Source organism: Struthio camelus, chromosome 1 (assembly GCF_040807025.1).
Source record: "Struthio camelus isolate bStrCam1 chromosome 1, bStrCam1.hap1, whole genome shotgun sequence".
In the NCBI taxonomy this organism is placed as follows: domain Eukaryota; kingdom Metazoa; phylum Chordata; class Aves; order Struthioniformes; family Struthionidae; genus Struthio; species Struthio camelus.
Genome location: NC_090942.1, coordinates 2,237,792 through 2,253,415, shown reverse-complemented (window position 1 = coordinate 2,253,415; position 15,624 = coordinate 2,237,792). Strand labels below are relative to the sequence as shown.

The window sequence follows — 15,624 nt, the reverse complement described above, 5'->3', positions numbered from 1 at the left end:
CGCTATTAAGCTTAACATCTCTGTTTTTGGAAGTCAGCTTTTACTTTTTAATGGTGGCAATTTCTCCGCAACATGGCTCAATTCTGAACTTGGGATCAAAATTTCTGAAAAGAATATGAGTTATTTAGGGGAAAGCCTGAACTAAAGATTTCCCTAAGCCATAGCCTTCAGAGATGCCTGTGATCGACTGTTCAGCTAGGATGACATGATCAAGTGAGCCAACAATGTGCTTATGAACATATTTCTTCTAAAAAATAGTACATCACTTGCATTTGAGCTCTAGCTAGAACTTTTTGTCAGCTGGTATCTCTTAAACACTGTTTGGAAGATTGATTTTTGCCTAACTTCAGCCACCTGAAAGTGGATTGCTTAAATCTAAGCTGCACACGAGGCTCCTTTATAGTCAATACAGAAAGAGAGGCGCCTCCAGAGCATGGCCAAACCAGCCTAAAATGTCTGGCTGGAGATGCTGCCTCTCTCCAGGAGTGACAGCGGAGCCTGGACAACCGCCTGCCCGTCGGGGGGCTGACAGATGAGACTAACTCCAGCCCAGCCACATGCCCAGCAGGAAACAGGGAGCCAGGGTTCGGCATCTGGTGTTGATGCGCTCTTATTTCTGTTCCTGCATTTTAATTGTTTGGATTATCTTCTAGCCATCATTCATGCGAGGAGTCATGCACAGCAGACAGACCTGATTGACAAGGGCCTGATGCACGAAAGTCAGCGGCTCGAGAGCTGGAGGCGCCTTTGCTGTCTCGTAGGGAGCCGGGCTCTTCTGCCGGAGATGATCCTGCAGCAGCGAGAGCCCTTGTGTGGCTGCTGACAAGCAAAATATTTTGTCAGCAGCTGCACTGATTCTCCCTACAGTCCTCCTCCCCCCCCGCCCTTTGCTTCAGCGTTTAAATCACGTCTCTGGACGTGAGAGTGCAAATAGATCTGAAGTGGTCCGGAGTGTCACTGATATGAAGATACTAATGCTAATGTCTTGTCTTTAGAAATGCCAAATCCTTCCTCTGCCCTGTAAGGATGGTCTTCTAGAGCTTGGCAATTTTGCCTTGGGTCTAGTGGTACTTCTGTGCTCTCAGCTTGGGTGTGACCTGGGATTCGTGGCATGTGGGCTCTCTCTGCTTCCTCGGCAGTATAGGCTCTGTGGGATGCTCGTAGCAATCCCCTCGCCACGTTGGCCAGCTCCAGCAGAACACGGTGCAGGTGGCCTGCTGCACCCAGGGTGGGTGGGAAGCGCCTGTGTTCAGGGACAGCCTTAGACCAGCGTTGCAGCTGCAGATCGTCTGTGCAGCCACAGCCGGAGGAGCGTTGTCTCAGCATGCCAGCTCACCGCTCAGCGGACTGAAGTTTTTCCTACGCCAGCCTGTGTTTGCTGCCTCTCTGTTTGGCCAGTACAAATGTTTGCACAGTCAGGTTGTACGCTAAATCACTGAAAATGGTGCTCCTACAAATCACCACCACAAAAGGCTATTGTTATCTGTTTCGTTTCAGCGCCCGTTTGATGGTGAGTCGCAGTGCGTCATTTGCCTAGAAGCCTTTGAAAATGCCACCGTGTGCTAGGCATAAACTTTGAAGTAATCGGAACAGTTGGGAAGGGAGACTGGGGGAGGAGAGGAGACCTTGAACATGTGCTCCCAAAAGCCCTTTTTCTCTGTCTTGCAGAAAGGCCTGGCTTCCAGCCTTAGCAACAATGCTAGGGAGCTTAGCATTTACCGAATCCGATTTGGAGCAGATAGCCAGTTGGGGAGGGAAGTCTGAAGGCAAACTGGAAGGAAGATGCTTGGGTCAAAAGGGAAGTCTGTGGTGAAAAGATATCACTTCAATCCTCAGATGAAACTACATGTTGCTGTGCTGGCTGCAGGGAGGCTGTTAATGTGCAGCTCTGGAGAGGTCAGACTTGTGATTATTTAAGGATATCAGTGCATGTTTAATCTCTTTAGGCCTTATCTGCTCACGTTCAGCATTGCTGTTGATTACTTCTTCAGACAAATAGCCACAGTATTCCACCAATACCTATGGGGAACAGACACTTCTAAAATGGAAAACCAGTCTTCCCTTTCAGTCTGCACTAAACTTCATAAAACTATTTAAACAAAAATTAAATGCTCTTTATATAACTTAAACCTGCCCAGAGTGTCTGAAAGTGCTTCCTTTAGAAGCAGAGGTTGTTCCAGCATAAAAGAACAAAATAATAGCTATTCCAGAGTGTCTGTAAAGTACAAGAAGTTCTCAGATCAGCAGTAGCAGAGCCTCGTCCTGTCCAAGTGGTAGATGGATTTAAGTGTTTTTGATCGCTGCTTAACTCTGCTGCCGACTGTGAGTTTTCGTGGCTTTGCTATTTGAAAGCTGAGACTGCTAGAATTACTAATTGCACCAGTGTTGCAAAGTGTGATGCTGATGCTGCCAGAAAGTTACGGTAGTTTTCTGAACCACATTTCCAGCAAGCAAGCAGTGATTATTTTGCTCTCTATGTAATTAGGGCTGTAAGTATCCCGCTTCCTTCTGTGTGCTACTCTCTGTGGTAACATTAATGATGGAGAAGCAATCTGCAAACTTGAACTCCACGTGGAGTTGGTCGCCACCATTTTCCTGTAAGCCGCTGAGTCCTGTTGAGTTCTTCTGTCTTGCTTTTAGATATTTAAAACGTCTATCAATAGTTTTCTTTCTTTAAGTAAGGCTTTTACTCTGAGGCTTTTCGAGATAAGGAACCATGACAAGTACTGCCCTAAGTGCCCTTAGTCAGCAGTTGTTTGCATAGTGCTTGGGAGGCCTCTTCGAGTGGCCAAGGCCTCTGGCTATTGCTGAAGTGGAAATATTAACTCTATTAGGTTGGAAATCCAGAAGATTTTTTCCACAGAAGAGCTTTAAATTAAAATTCAGAAGGCTCTTTGTGGAGCTCTCTGTTCTTGTCGTTCAAAATGAGATTCACCACAGTGTGGCTTACCTGTTTGGGGAAAGATTTACTTTTAATGTGTTCATGTTGCTATAATATTCATAATCCTAATACTTAGCTGGTGTAAGTGGTTTATGTTTAAGAACAGCTTGCACTGAAAACCAAAAAAAAAGGATTGGGAGTCAGAGGGGAAGGAAACAAGGAATTGCTGCCCAGTCCAAAGAATGTATTTTGGAACTTCAGAAAGTTGAGAGAACTGCCAGATCAAAGCATTTCTGCAGCTTCCTGGATAAGTCATCAAAAATAAGTTTAAAAAAAAATATATAGTGCAGACTGTCAAATGATGCTGACTAGGCGGTGTGGATTTACAGTAAAAAGGAAGAAAAATGTTTCAAATAACATTATTGGGTAGTTGCTCTAATCTGATGAGTGAAGCTCTTCTGTGCTTTTTACTCTAGTCTGGCTAATAGAAATCTATTCGAGGACGCTCGCTGCGGATGCCTTTTGGATTTGTTTAAACTGAGTTCTCATTTACGACTTTTTGTCTCTCCTTCCTCAGAGTTAAGCAAAAGTCAAACCAAGAAAACCTTTGTTTCTAGGCAAGACAAGCAATAAAAAAGCTGCGTAAGAAGAAGCAGTGTAAATTATTTGACAAAAACACTTGCTTTCTGTAAAAAATGATGTAAGACCTAGGTGGTTTCCTTGCTGCCCTTTACTCCTGCCTTCTGAATTTCAAAAAACACAAGCCCTGGAGGCACTCATCATCCCTAGAGTTAAATTCCGAGGGCAAATTTAGCTGAGTGCTGACTGCGGTTGCTACATCCATACTGATGTAGCTCATGAGAGGATCCTGATGTTTATTCAAGGAAGCCGGGGAACAATGACTGTTTCCTTAGTCTGGCCTCGATGTGAAATGATTGTGCCTGCCCGCTAGCCTTTATCAATATGTTATCTACTAAATTGCCCAGGCTTCCTCTATTAAGGTTATTGGGGCCTCATCTCCTCCCTGCTATGTTGCCAAACAGGTTTCTTACTCAGAGGTTCCCCTGTTTCCCTTAGCATAGCTGATTTTTTGCAGCAGGTAGCTGATGTTATAAATCTGAAGGATACCTTGAGACTGTAAATGACACGCTCTTTTCAAGTTAAAAATAATTCATAGCTAACTTCTCTATGGACCATCAATGTGGCAAGTGGGATTTTAACAGATCGTTGAAAGATGTACTCCTGGCAAGACTGGCAGCATCGTCGTTTGCTGGTAAGCAGCCTGGAACATTCATTTCTTGAAGCAAACGTAGGGTACCAAAACAGAAGTGTGTGTTCTTTCTGTGCAGTCTCAACAAGTTCGCCCCTCCCCTGCCCTTAGTTTGGAGACCTTTGCTTTGCCAGAGTGTTGCCACAGCCTTTTACATCTAGAAAGTTATTTTTGTGTGTTCGCGTAATCTTCTTCATAACCCTGACGTTATTCCTTACTCTGAAACAGTTTTCAAAGTGATGGCATTAGCCAACTACAGTTAACGCTTTCTGCTTGTCTTGAACCCTGTGAAGAAAGGAAGGAGGCTGGGCCCTCATTACGTGAGGATCTGCTTATGCTGTTGTAAAAAGAAAATGATGCTGGAGACAGTCTGTCAGGAAGAATCTCTATCAAGAAACCCAAGGAAGTGGGTGAACACAATTGAAATCTGTTTGGTTGTGTTACACAGCAGTGATATCTATGGAAGTACAGTAGGGCTATTGCTTCAGCTCTGTATGCTGTAAACACAGCTATTTAGCTGTATCCAATTGGCACTAGCACAATACTTTATTTTGCTATCTTCAGATGCTAAAACGTTACATCCAGGCAGCTTTGCACTTGTTTCAATTAATCACGCTGTATTTTGAGTAGATGATCAACAGTGCAGTGCTCCGTAACACAGCTCTGCTTTTTCTCATGTTGCATGGTGCAATGTGTTAGGTAAAACTTCTTCCAGGATCGCTCTTAGGATCATCACTGACCTTTATTTCACCAGTGCTGTCTTCAAATTCTTGATGGACCTCACAAGGCATGTCCTGCTGAGCACTGCGGTTATGAGTCATCTGTTCGCACGTAATACACGTGGTAGTCACGCAGATGACTAAATTTGGCTCTGTAGTTTTGTAGGGCTTTGCGAGCTCTGCTGGTACTGCTACAAGCAGAGAGGGAGTATAAAATCAAGCAGTTCTGCAAACAGTCATCCCAATGATCTTTGCTTAAAAGGTACTTCACCAAGGCTTGGATAGCTAGCAGTAACTGGAGAGATGATACAGGAATGACAGGCGATGACACTTTGAGATGACAGAGGCCACCTTCCTAAAGATCTTTGTTCCACTTAGCACATGGGTCTGTTGCTCTTGCTGTCTGTCCGTGTGCTGCTTCTGGCAGAACCCAACCAGTTAGTTTGTGTACCAGCACTGATGTCTGTTTTCTTCCCCATGCGCTTGGCCAAAGGCTTGAAAAGGAAGGAGGTTCTCCAAGACCTCTTAACACCATGAAAGGCTCATTCCTATTAACAAAAGATAATCAGAAAATGTCCACGATACCAAGATGTTTAGAAACTTGTCCTTGTCATCTAGAACAAATGAAAGAATTCCTCCTCCCAGGCTACTGTAGATGTTGGTGGCAGTTTCTGAATTCCACTTCATCCTCTTCTCTTGTTTGAGTCCTCTTAGTGGACCACTGGAGAGAAGGAAAGAGCAGCCTATCTACAACCTGATCGGTTGTTGCAGGAGACCTGTGTTGGGAATCTGGAGGACTGAAGGGAACTTTATAACTGGGGTGGATACTTCTTCTTGTTACATGCCTTTTGTGGGAGGTATTAGCGGCATTTCTCTCCACAGCTGAGTGAGCAAGGGAGAAAGTTTAGATGATGGATGCAGGTAGGAGGTGGAGGGACTTATCCTCGTCTTATGGGGAGATTTTTGAACAATAATCCTATTTTCCTCCCCCACCCACATGACTCATTTCAAAGTGCTAGGAAGGCTTCCAAATTAATCCCTCTCATACATGATAATTTCTTCTTTTTATTAAAGAATAGCAGCTAGGTACTCTTGGCATGTAATATAAATGAGGCGAACTTCTTCCGCTTGTTCTCTTTGGCAGCTCCTTACCTGTGGTCCCCCTGCTCCTGGTGGGGAGAGGGACACAACCAGAGGTGCACCCACGAGCATGGACAACACAGTCGTGGCAGCTACAGCAGCCCCAGCCTGCACTGGGGTGACCAGGCATTGCTCTGAACTATCTGCAAGCCTTGGGTGCCTTTGAGGTCTCAGTTGGGTACCCCCGGTGTCAGAGATCGAGGTTGATGGAATAAAATCGCACTCGTGGCTCCCAGGAAAGAAGCGCTTTCAGTGAGGACCGAGGCTTAGGCCGTTCTGGCAGCTCTTTATAGCTGTGCAGGGCACAGTGTGCAGACCATTAATTATCTCTCTGCTTTTCTATCTGTAGTCAAGGAAGGTTTAATCAAACTCGTAAATTGTGGCCTTGGCAGCCTGGCAGGTTAGATGTTGGGATTAAGCTGTGCAGATTTATTTCTCATGCGAAAAATGGCTCTGTTTTAATTTCAAAGAAACCTGATGCTCATTCCCAGATTTTCTTCCCGAGCGGTATGTACTCTTGAAAATCCCAAAGAATGTTTCCTTCCAGGAGTTTCTCCTGTGTCTAGCAGTCAGGGTGCTGGTATGTGGTTCCTGGACATGCCGCTTTCCTCTCTGGAGCAGTGTCATGGACAAAGTGACTCTACTAAAGGTTTTGGCTGGTTCTTAGGGAATTCAAAGTGTCAGTTTTAGGGGACAGTTTCCTCTGGTTTTCTTTAAATCATAATTTGCATGTACAACGCTTTGAACAAAGTTTATGTGGTGAAAACCATTTTGAAGCCTGTGACAACGTTGCTGCTTCCTGGTTTTCTGCTGCGGATGCTGCCAGCGTAGCTGTTTTTCATGGCGTGTGGGGCAGCTGCCGTGAGTGAAGGCTTGGAGCAGATGAAACGCTCTTAAACAGGTCCTCAGGTCCACAGAGCCTCCGTGGTGCTCTCTGGAGTCCGAAGTGCAGAACCAGCTCAGGCATCCTGCAGCTGGTTAGATTTCTTCTCAGATTTGAGGTTGAAATAAAACACTGGGTCACTTGCAAGTGTATTAGCAGGAGTATGCTAAGCAAAGGGCTAGCTCAGAAATACATTTATGGAGGAAATGTGCTAATAAGCTCACCTGTGTCGCGTGTGCCTACCGCATAAAGTGCTTGCCTCATCACTGAAAGCGTCTTATTCCTTCACATCTTTCTTCCGTTAAGGAACGCTTCGCAAAACATTTGTCTTGTTCTGAGCTGGCTGGTAGAAGCGCAGAAGTATTTTCTGGGTGGTTGGCTTCTATTTTCCAAATACCCATCCGGAAAACCCCACCCTGCACAAACCTTTTCAAGACAAACGCTTTTTCTCTTCTGATAAGAACAGTTGCTGACCTTACGCACTACTAATACCCTGTGAGATGAATTTTCAACAATGGCTGAGCAATGCTGGAGCATAAAGTTGAAAGGGTTGCATTCCTGTATTATTTCCATGTCTTTGAAAATCCGGTGGGATCTTAGTACGAAGAAGAAAGGTGCAGCTGGCGAGGAGATGTCTTTTCTGTCTGAGCTTGTGACAGCAAGGGAGAAATCTTCTCCTGTTAGATGATGCAGCTGGCTGTCTTTGCAAAAAGAGTGGCCTGCTCAGGTCTAAAATTCTACACGTAAAAACCCAATGGCAGACAAAAATGCTTCTCTATACCATGGCCAGAATAAGCTTTAAAAAATTGTTGCTGGAAACATACCTGAAGTCCACCAGACAGTGAAAGTTGGAACGCTACTTGTTTGCTTAACTCAGTGCTAGTACAATAAATGACTTGCATAAGGCCATTCGTTTACCATTGTTCAAAGAGCAAGGATTATACAAACGATCCATTGTATGTGTTGCATTCTGGTGGTTTAACTTTCTTGGATCGAGACTGACTTAATGAAAGACCACAACTCAATTCCTGCTTGTAATTTTATGAGAAACTACAAGGCTGCATTGTCAGAGGTGCAGTTTGTTGCCTGCTCTCATTTCAGCTTCATTAACCTTGGAAAATGAGGCCACAATATTACTCCTTTTTAATTATTATTATTGGTTTTTAGCCTTCCTCTTGGTCAATTTAAACCAATTGGTAGCTGCGTGGTCAAAGTGAGTTTTTTTTCCAGACCAGCTTGCAGGCCCAGTGGGAGTTTTTTGCCTACCTCTGTAGGCAAAACAGAGACGTTTATTGTAGTAAACCAGGATTTTTCATCTAACACCTGCAATTGTTGGGGGAGACCAATTCCTTTGGTCTCTGCTACCCAAAGACTGTGCTATATCATTGGTTTTGAGGCTGTTGTGTTAGAAGCTGAAGATCTAAAAGCAGTGGATAACAGATGTAGTTTATCAATTGCTGCAGTAGCTCGTAAGTTATTTACCTGAATCTTTTTCTGTAATCGTAGGTACCCTCTAAGGCGAGGCAGCTCTTTCACGTTTCTAACTCCTGGACCGCACTGGGACTTCACCCTGGTGAGTAAAACAAGGGGTGGGTACGTATGGCAAAGGCATGCAAACAAAAGCAGGAGTAAGGAGGTGAAGGTCCAACTTCCTGGAGGGGAAAGAAAATAAACATGTTCTTCTCTCTGAGGCTGGGCAGATACTTTTTGAGCCACTGAGGCTCCTGAGCTTTAGCTGGAGGGTGCTTTCACCGTTTTTTTTTGGTTTTTTTTGTTCGTAAGTATGTGACCTTACTGCTGTAAGCCTTGTACTCTTCTCTCCATCCTATAATGTGCATCCCTTACTAGGGAAGTGGTTTATATCTTCCCAGAGTGCCTCTAGAGCTGATAGAGAAAGATGGACCACTCTGGAGAGTGGTTCAGAGGACCATCATTGGGTTTCTATTCTGAATTGCTTCTTCATGAAGTCTGTCCTTCTTCAGACACTGAGGATTGCAAGGCGATTAGTCAGCTGAAGCAAGTGCTTAGCATCTGGTGTTGTGTATGTACAATAGTGTCCTGTCTTAAAGCTCATTTTCATGAGCTGATCTGACTCTGCTGGCCCTGGAAGCAGTGATCCCATCCTTAGCCAGCAAGCTGATCTAGCTGAAAAACTTGCCTTACCAAAAAAGAAAGCAAAGAGTTTTGGATGAGCTGATCGAGCTGACTGCACAAGCTGTATTGATGCCAGTGTCGGCACGAGGAAGGGCATGAGAACACATCTGGAGGTGGGGAAAAGGACAGAACTACCGTTTATGAATGAAGTCCCATCTAAAATCATCTGGAGCTTCTTGTGAAAGTGTGCACTTAGACAGGCACTCTGGCTATGCCTTGAAGAGCAGCCGTGTGCAATTTTGAGGCTGCACAAACACCAGTCCAGCGTGGGAGTAGATTAAACAAAACAAAAAGCTCTTGTAGATTTTTCTTTTGATTAATTTTAGAAATGTGCAACTGGTGACTACAGCTACGGTGACATACGTATTTGAATATTACAAAGCCCTAGAAACTATATTCTCTCAAATTTGAAAATATTGTGCTCTGTCATCACAAATTAAAAGTGTTTTGATTCGATTTCAAGTCATTCCTGTTCTCGATAGGTTTTTTTATTCTACTTTTATTTTGCAGCGTGCATATTCAGTTCAACGCTCAATTAGACATGACAGTTCATGATACAGACTGCAAAAAGCAAAGAGACTGTTCTTGAATGACTTAATTGCTTATCTGCATTCCTCCATCAAGCCCCTCATCAGCCTGGTCTATTGCCATTTCTCCCTTGAAGCCCAAATAGCTTCAACTCCACTACAGCCAGTGGGCACCCCTCAACTCCAGTCCTGTTTTGGAGATACCAGCTTTTTTGTGACATGCTAGAGGTTAGACTTGGACTGATACACCCGCCGCTGGCCTCCAGAGTCATTAGGTGGGAAGGCATGGAGAGGTGGACCAGTGTGTATGGCAGAGATGCAAAGGCAGGAGAAAAGGAATAACGAAGGAGAGCGCATAGCTATGGAGTTCAGTTGCCCAGCAGACCTATCCTTGCTGCACGGCCTGGGACCAAGTCTCCGCTTAGAGGCATTGCCAGTGTAGTTAGGTGGACACATTGACCAAAGTACTGTGTTTTGATTGTGGCCTGTAGGCAAACGAGCACTGCACTTTTCCTGGTTTCGTGTGTTTCGTGTGCTGGAATAAGTGTGTCACACAAGGGGTTGTGTTCCACCAAGTACTAGTATGCCAGTCACAAACAGCATCTCTTCATGACATGGTTCATGCAGCTTTTCTCACAAAACGTAATGTGTACCTGGCCTGAGTCTCAGGGGAAGTGGGTAAGCAAGCCAAGTGTCCTTTTCATGCCTGCAGAGGTGGGGTAGGTTTAGAAGAGAAAGACCAACGCATATTCTGCAAACTCTTAAGAAAAATCTAATGGAAGTTGGGTTAAAGCATCGTCCTGATGGCTCCTGACTGGAAGCAAGGTTAATCACAGTCTCTTTTCCTTTCCCCCCTTTCATTAAATAGGATGCATACATGAAAACCAGGCGCTTGATCTTTGTTGGTTTAAGGGTCCTGATGCACATTCCTCACCTGAAGTCATACTGGCTTTTTATGACTTCAGGTGGGCAATAAGCAGCAGAAAACAGGCTGATCCCTGAAGAACAAAGATGCTGTTTTTATGCAAAAGCCCTTAGTATGAGTGGGGAAAACTAGATGACTAGAATTGTTTGCAAATTGAAATTGCAATTGTGCTTTCCTGAAAAACATTCCTAGAGCTTTAATCGGAATCCTTGAAATGTACTTAACATTCATGCTCATGGCATTGTTTAGGTCTTTCTAAAATAAGTCACGAGATATTTAGCTTTCCCCTCTTGATTAGCATTGTTTTATGCTTCTCCAGTACAACACCTCTTTGAGAGCCGAAGTAGTGTCTCACGTTTTTTACAGTTTAATAACTTTCATAGGAATAAGTTTTTCCACATGACTTGAGTTTCGTGAGAAGGCTAGCATATCAGATCTCTGATTGTGACCGTCTCAAAAATGTGAGAAAACAGAACTGTAGCAGTTGCTTTTCTGTCATGCGGCTTTAAACGCCCAGATCTGAGCAGTCTAAAGAGGCCGTTTTCTTGGAATCTGTTTCTTTTTTGGCACCACATAGGAATGATACAGCTGGCTCTGTAGTCAAATGTCTAAGTTTTTGTATGAAACTATATTGGGCAAAGGAAATGGGGTCCAGCCAATGCAGTACTTATTGCATAAGTCTAGCCAGTTTAAAAACAAAACTTTGGCCTTCCTTTAGTGTCTGGGCTTTGGTCTGGAGCTGTATGTTAAAGATGTTAATATACTTGACTACATAAGGAACGAATAACATTCAGACCAAAAAGGCGTGGTGTCTTTGTCTTTATTGCAAATTCTCTTCTGTTAAATAGATGCTAATATCCTTGACATACATATGGGAAAAATAATCTGCAGACCAAAAAGGTGTGGTTACAGCCGTCTTTTATTGCAGGGTCTGATAAATAACCGACTTTGAATGTTTTACTGAACTTAAAAGACAAATGTCTGTGTTTGCATGTGTTCTCAAGCCTGCCAAATGTCTGTTCAAAAAGTATGGAATGTGCTAGGACATTAATTCAGTGTCAATGCTACAAATTTGGTAATATATAATGTCTAATATGAGAAGTTTTTTCCTCGGTAGTTAGCAAGTCTGTCAGTAAAGGGACTCACTCACATGACGGAGGTAGTATCTTGTCTTTTCAAATACAAAACAAAAAAACAATTGAAATTGTCAGGGAACTTTGTGCTTGAATCCACTTCTCTAGCGAGTCTGAACCGCTGAGGAAAAAAAAGCATACCACCAAAATCCAAAATACAAGAAACTAGTGAGTATCTGTGCTTCTGTAATATGTCAGTGTTACACGTGCATATTTAATTTAACGTTTAAACGGCAGAGTCAGCATAATGTGGATAGACAAGAAGACACATTGGAGCCTAAAAACGTTTCATGTGAAAGGACTAGAAAACAAAAGAACAGGTTTCTGAGAACCCTCCAGGGAAGCTGGACGTCCCCTAAACAACATCAGATTTTCAAAGGAACCATGGAAACTAGGCTGGTCAGCCTTTAAAAAGTAATTTGAATGAATACTTGTATTCAGACATTTTAAGTATACTTACAATGATGACAAACCTCTGCTAAAGCTGAAACTTTTAAGTTATTTGAATAGATGATTAAGTTCTAAGAAAATAAGAATTACACACTTGCTCCTGAAAGAAAGTTAAGCCGCTGAACTGGTGGAGTACCACGGACTGAAATTTGCTGAAGTTCAGAATGAACTTTTGGTAGTAGTTTCCTCTGCAGTTGCAGAGAAAATAGTTTCCCCATTCTATGCAGTTGAATGTCTAGTCTGTTAATCTTGTAAACAACATGAAGATCAATATGAAAAAACAAGATAGCTTGTTATCTTTTTCCATTGTGTTTATAACAGTGAAGTGGAAAAGGATGAGCTCTACTAATTCTTAAATCTTGATGGACAAGTGACAAAAACAGGATTAAAAGCAACTACTTGTGTGGTGGGTGAGCAAACAATTTATGCTCACGATCCACGTTTTTTCCAGACCAGGTGATTTGCAGGCTGGCACAGTCCAACAGGATGAGTCCGCAATTAGTTTTCCATTATCTGGGTGATGAAAAAATAATGTAGAATCCAAGATGGTACATAAATAGTGTGATGTATTAGGAAGCTCAATGCAGATGTCCTTAGTCATTGTTCTACTGGCTTGTGCCCTTCCTCGGAAAGGCAAATAGCTGAGAGCTCCCTGGCCAAAGGCATCATCTTTCTGCCTTTGACAAATATGCTTATTCTTTCAGCCTGTTGCATTTCTAGGAGGACTGCTTCAGGCACAGCTGTCTGCTGGCCATGTCCAAAGTAATGACTTACATAGGTGATTTTAATGCCCTCTGTTTAAATCAATACTGCCCTTTGGTTCCCATTCTGGAGCTACTGAGGGCTTTAGTGCCCCACCACACCATGAGATTTGGGATTGGGCTGCAGACTGTGTGAATTGCTGTGTCTGGCCAACCAACCATCAATCAGCTACTCTGATTAAAACCATACTATTGACTTTAGGGTGTAGTCACTGGATACGGTGGCTTTTGTGGTGAAGCGGACTTATAAAATACAAGAGTCCTGCCCTGGCCCTTCTTTCCTGTCCGTATAACTGCTTTCTCTCATACACGCGTTCAGCTGTTAAGAAGACTGCGCTGTGAAACAAATCACTGATCCACAGTAAAAATCCTCTGAATAATATTTATTTGGATACTAGAGGGTAGCTCAGGAGCAGGAACATCCAACCAAACAATCTAGTGCAAGGCGACTTTATCTTAGCACTGCTTCCAGGGTGTAATCTGTGGAGCCCTCACTTTTGCACCCCTCTCCAAGCCCAGCCATTTTGATGAGCAGACGTTACGAGAATTACATATTACATCTTCTGGTTTATCCTTAGAGACCTCAAATCGCAACGATCACCAGGTCTGAGCCCCTTGGCAGCTAACTCTTGGAGAAAGCCCAACTCTTCCGCTGGATTGCTGACCTCAGAAACCTTTTGAAAAAAAAAAGTTTCATTTAACTAAGTGAATCTTAAAGCATTTCACAGTGGTAACTGCCGCATTCTACCCTGTTGGAAAGATTTCCTACTTTATACTTTCCTCATAGTTGTAATTATGGGAGCGCAGAGAAACAAGTTTATAAGCATATGATTTGTAGGTATGATCAGATGACAAACTGATCAAACAGCATAAAAATGCTTTCCATTTATTTTCAGCCTTCAGTTTTTCTGAGTTATTACAGTTGCTTGAGGGTATAAAGAAAGAAAATGTTTCTAGACTGGTTTAAAAAAACAGACCTTTATTTATACCTTTATATGCCTTGGGAAGCCGCCTTTTGTAACCCAGATCAAGTGTACAGCTGTAACTTGGTTTCATCTCTTACAGAAGAGGAAGCGCCGAGAGAAGGACGATGATGCAGTCAGTCTTTGCAGCCTTGATTTTAAGGTAATTAAATCATGCTGCTCTACAATGACGTGCTACCATCTAGTCAGTCAACTACAGTATTTTATACTGGGGGATGCCACACTTTCCGTGTCTGCGTTTTGCCACCAGCAGCGCGGAGAAGCGTATAGCTGCGCTCGCTCTTGCATCCTTCTCTGGGGTGGGCCGAGTCCTGCTGGTGGTGTCCATAGCACTGTTTGGGGCCTCCCGTTTTAATCATCTGTATCCTAAGTCTGCCACAGTTTTAATGTTGTGTGAAATAAATCTGTATAACCTGGGCTTAACAAAAGCACAAGCATTTCCAAGCGATAGGAAGCAAAATTATGCAACGTGGAAATGGCAAAGCTCCATCAAATTTTGCTTTTGTTTGACTGTAGTCAGTGTGCTTCGTTATATTGCAAGCAAGCTGGACTAGCTCGGATGTGTAAATTGTTCTTAAAGCTATGGATTATAATGACTTTAAAAGATTGGGGGTGGGAGGGTGCAGAGTTGTATCTTTTCCTAAGGACTACCCAAGCTTGCTTTTCTAAGAGGGAAACAGCTTCCTGTTCTCCATCTGCCTTAAAGATCTCACTGTCTGACAATTCTCTGATGAGGGGAAGCAAGAGAAGTAGCGGTTTTTTTTTTTTTTCTGGAAGTAGCTATTGGGTTGAGAGTTAACGAAGTGAGTTTATTAGATTGGGTTTAAAAGTAATTTGTTGGTGGGGAATTTCCTGCTTGACCTAATGACCGGCACATCCTCTCTTGGTGTCACTGACTCTGCATTTGTGCATTATTTATTAGGCTCACTTAGTCTGGCTACTGCTCGATGCTTTCCGTGACTGATTGTGCTGTCCAGCAGGCTAACGCTGTGCTTTGACCTCTCTAGACGAGATCTTCTGTTCTAGATAGGACTGTCCCTGTAATTTCCTAGGAGGGGAGGGAAGAGAGCAGAAAAGATTCTGCAGAGGGCTGTGACACAGCAGTGCTGGCATCTCTGAGCCCAGGGTTTTGGGCTGGTTTGGTTCTGAGCTCTTTCTGGTTTGCTGACGGAGACGGGAGTGTTATAGCTCGGGAAGCTGTCCTCAGGGAAGAGGATTTTCTTCCCCCTCTTTCTTGGTTTTGGTGCTATGATTTGGGGGGCTGGACAAAAGTCCCATGAATTAGGGGGTGGCCCACAATAGCAATCACTTTAATGTGAAACTAAAATTTCAACGATAACTTGCGTACTCATATTTCAGGTGTTTTCACTGAAACCTTTCAAGGAAAAAGGGAAAACCCCAGGCTAATGCAGTCAAAGTTCAGGCTGCAGCTTTTGTTTAACCTGACTTTTTACCTTGTTCTTTTGAAAGGCTCGAGCTCTCCAGGATATTCTGATTTGAGAGTTTGAGGCACACCCACCAAATACATTCCAGTATCCTTGTTAAAATGTATTAACAGTACTGATTGGACTGTAATTTGCAGGCTTCTTAATACCAACCATCAAGGTTATTAGAAGTTTCGGAAGCACCACAGTCAGCTAATTATAGCCAGATTTTTCAAAACAGTCGCATCACTTGCACTTCTGAGTCTCATTGTGCGCTTAGACTGTAGCCCATATTACACTTTGCTCTATCTTGATTTTCTGATGGTGAATCAATAGGCTGAAATTTGGCCCCACAAAACACAGATATATAATTA

General features: G+C 43.3%; 1 protein-coding gene across 1 annotated transcript in view; it reads left to right on the top strand.

Annotated features, from left to right (window-relative positions):
* Positions 1–15,624, top strand: part of NET1 (neuroepithelial cell transforming 1) — a 56,224-nt gene that overhangs the window by 22,820 nt on the left and 17,780 nt on the right. Inside the window, exons 2-3 of the mRNA XM_068952280.1 lie at positions 8,400–8,466; positions 13,909–13,968. Of these exons, the coding sequence (XP_068808381.1) occupies positions 8,400–8,466; positions 13,909–13,968 (127 nt within the window). The remainder of the gene's footprint in view (positions 1–8,399; positions 8,467–13,908; positions 13,969–15,624) is intronic.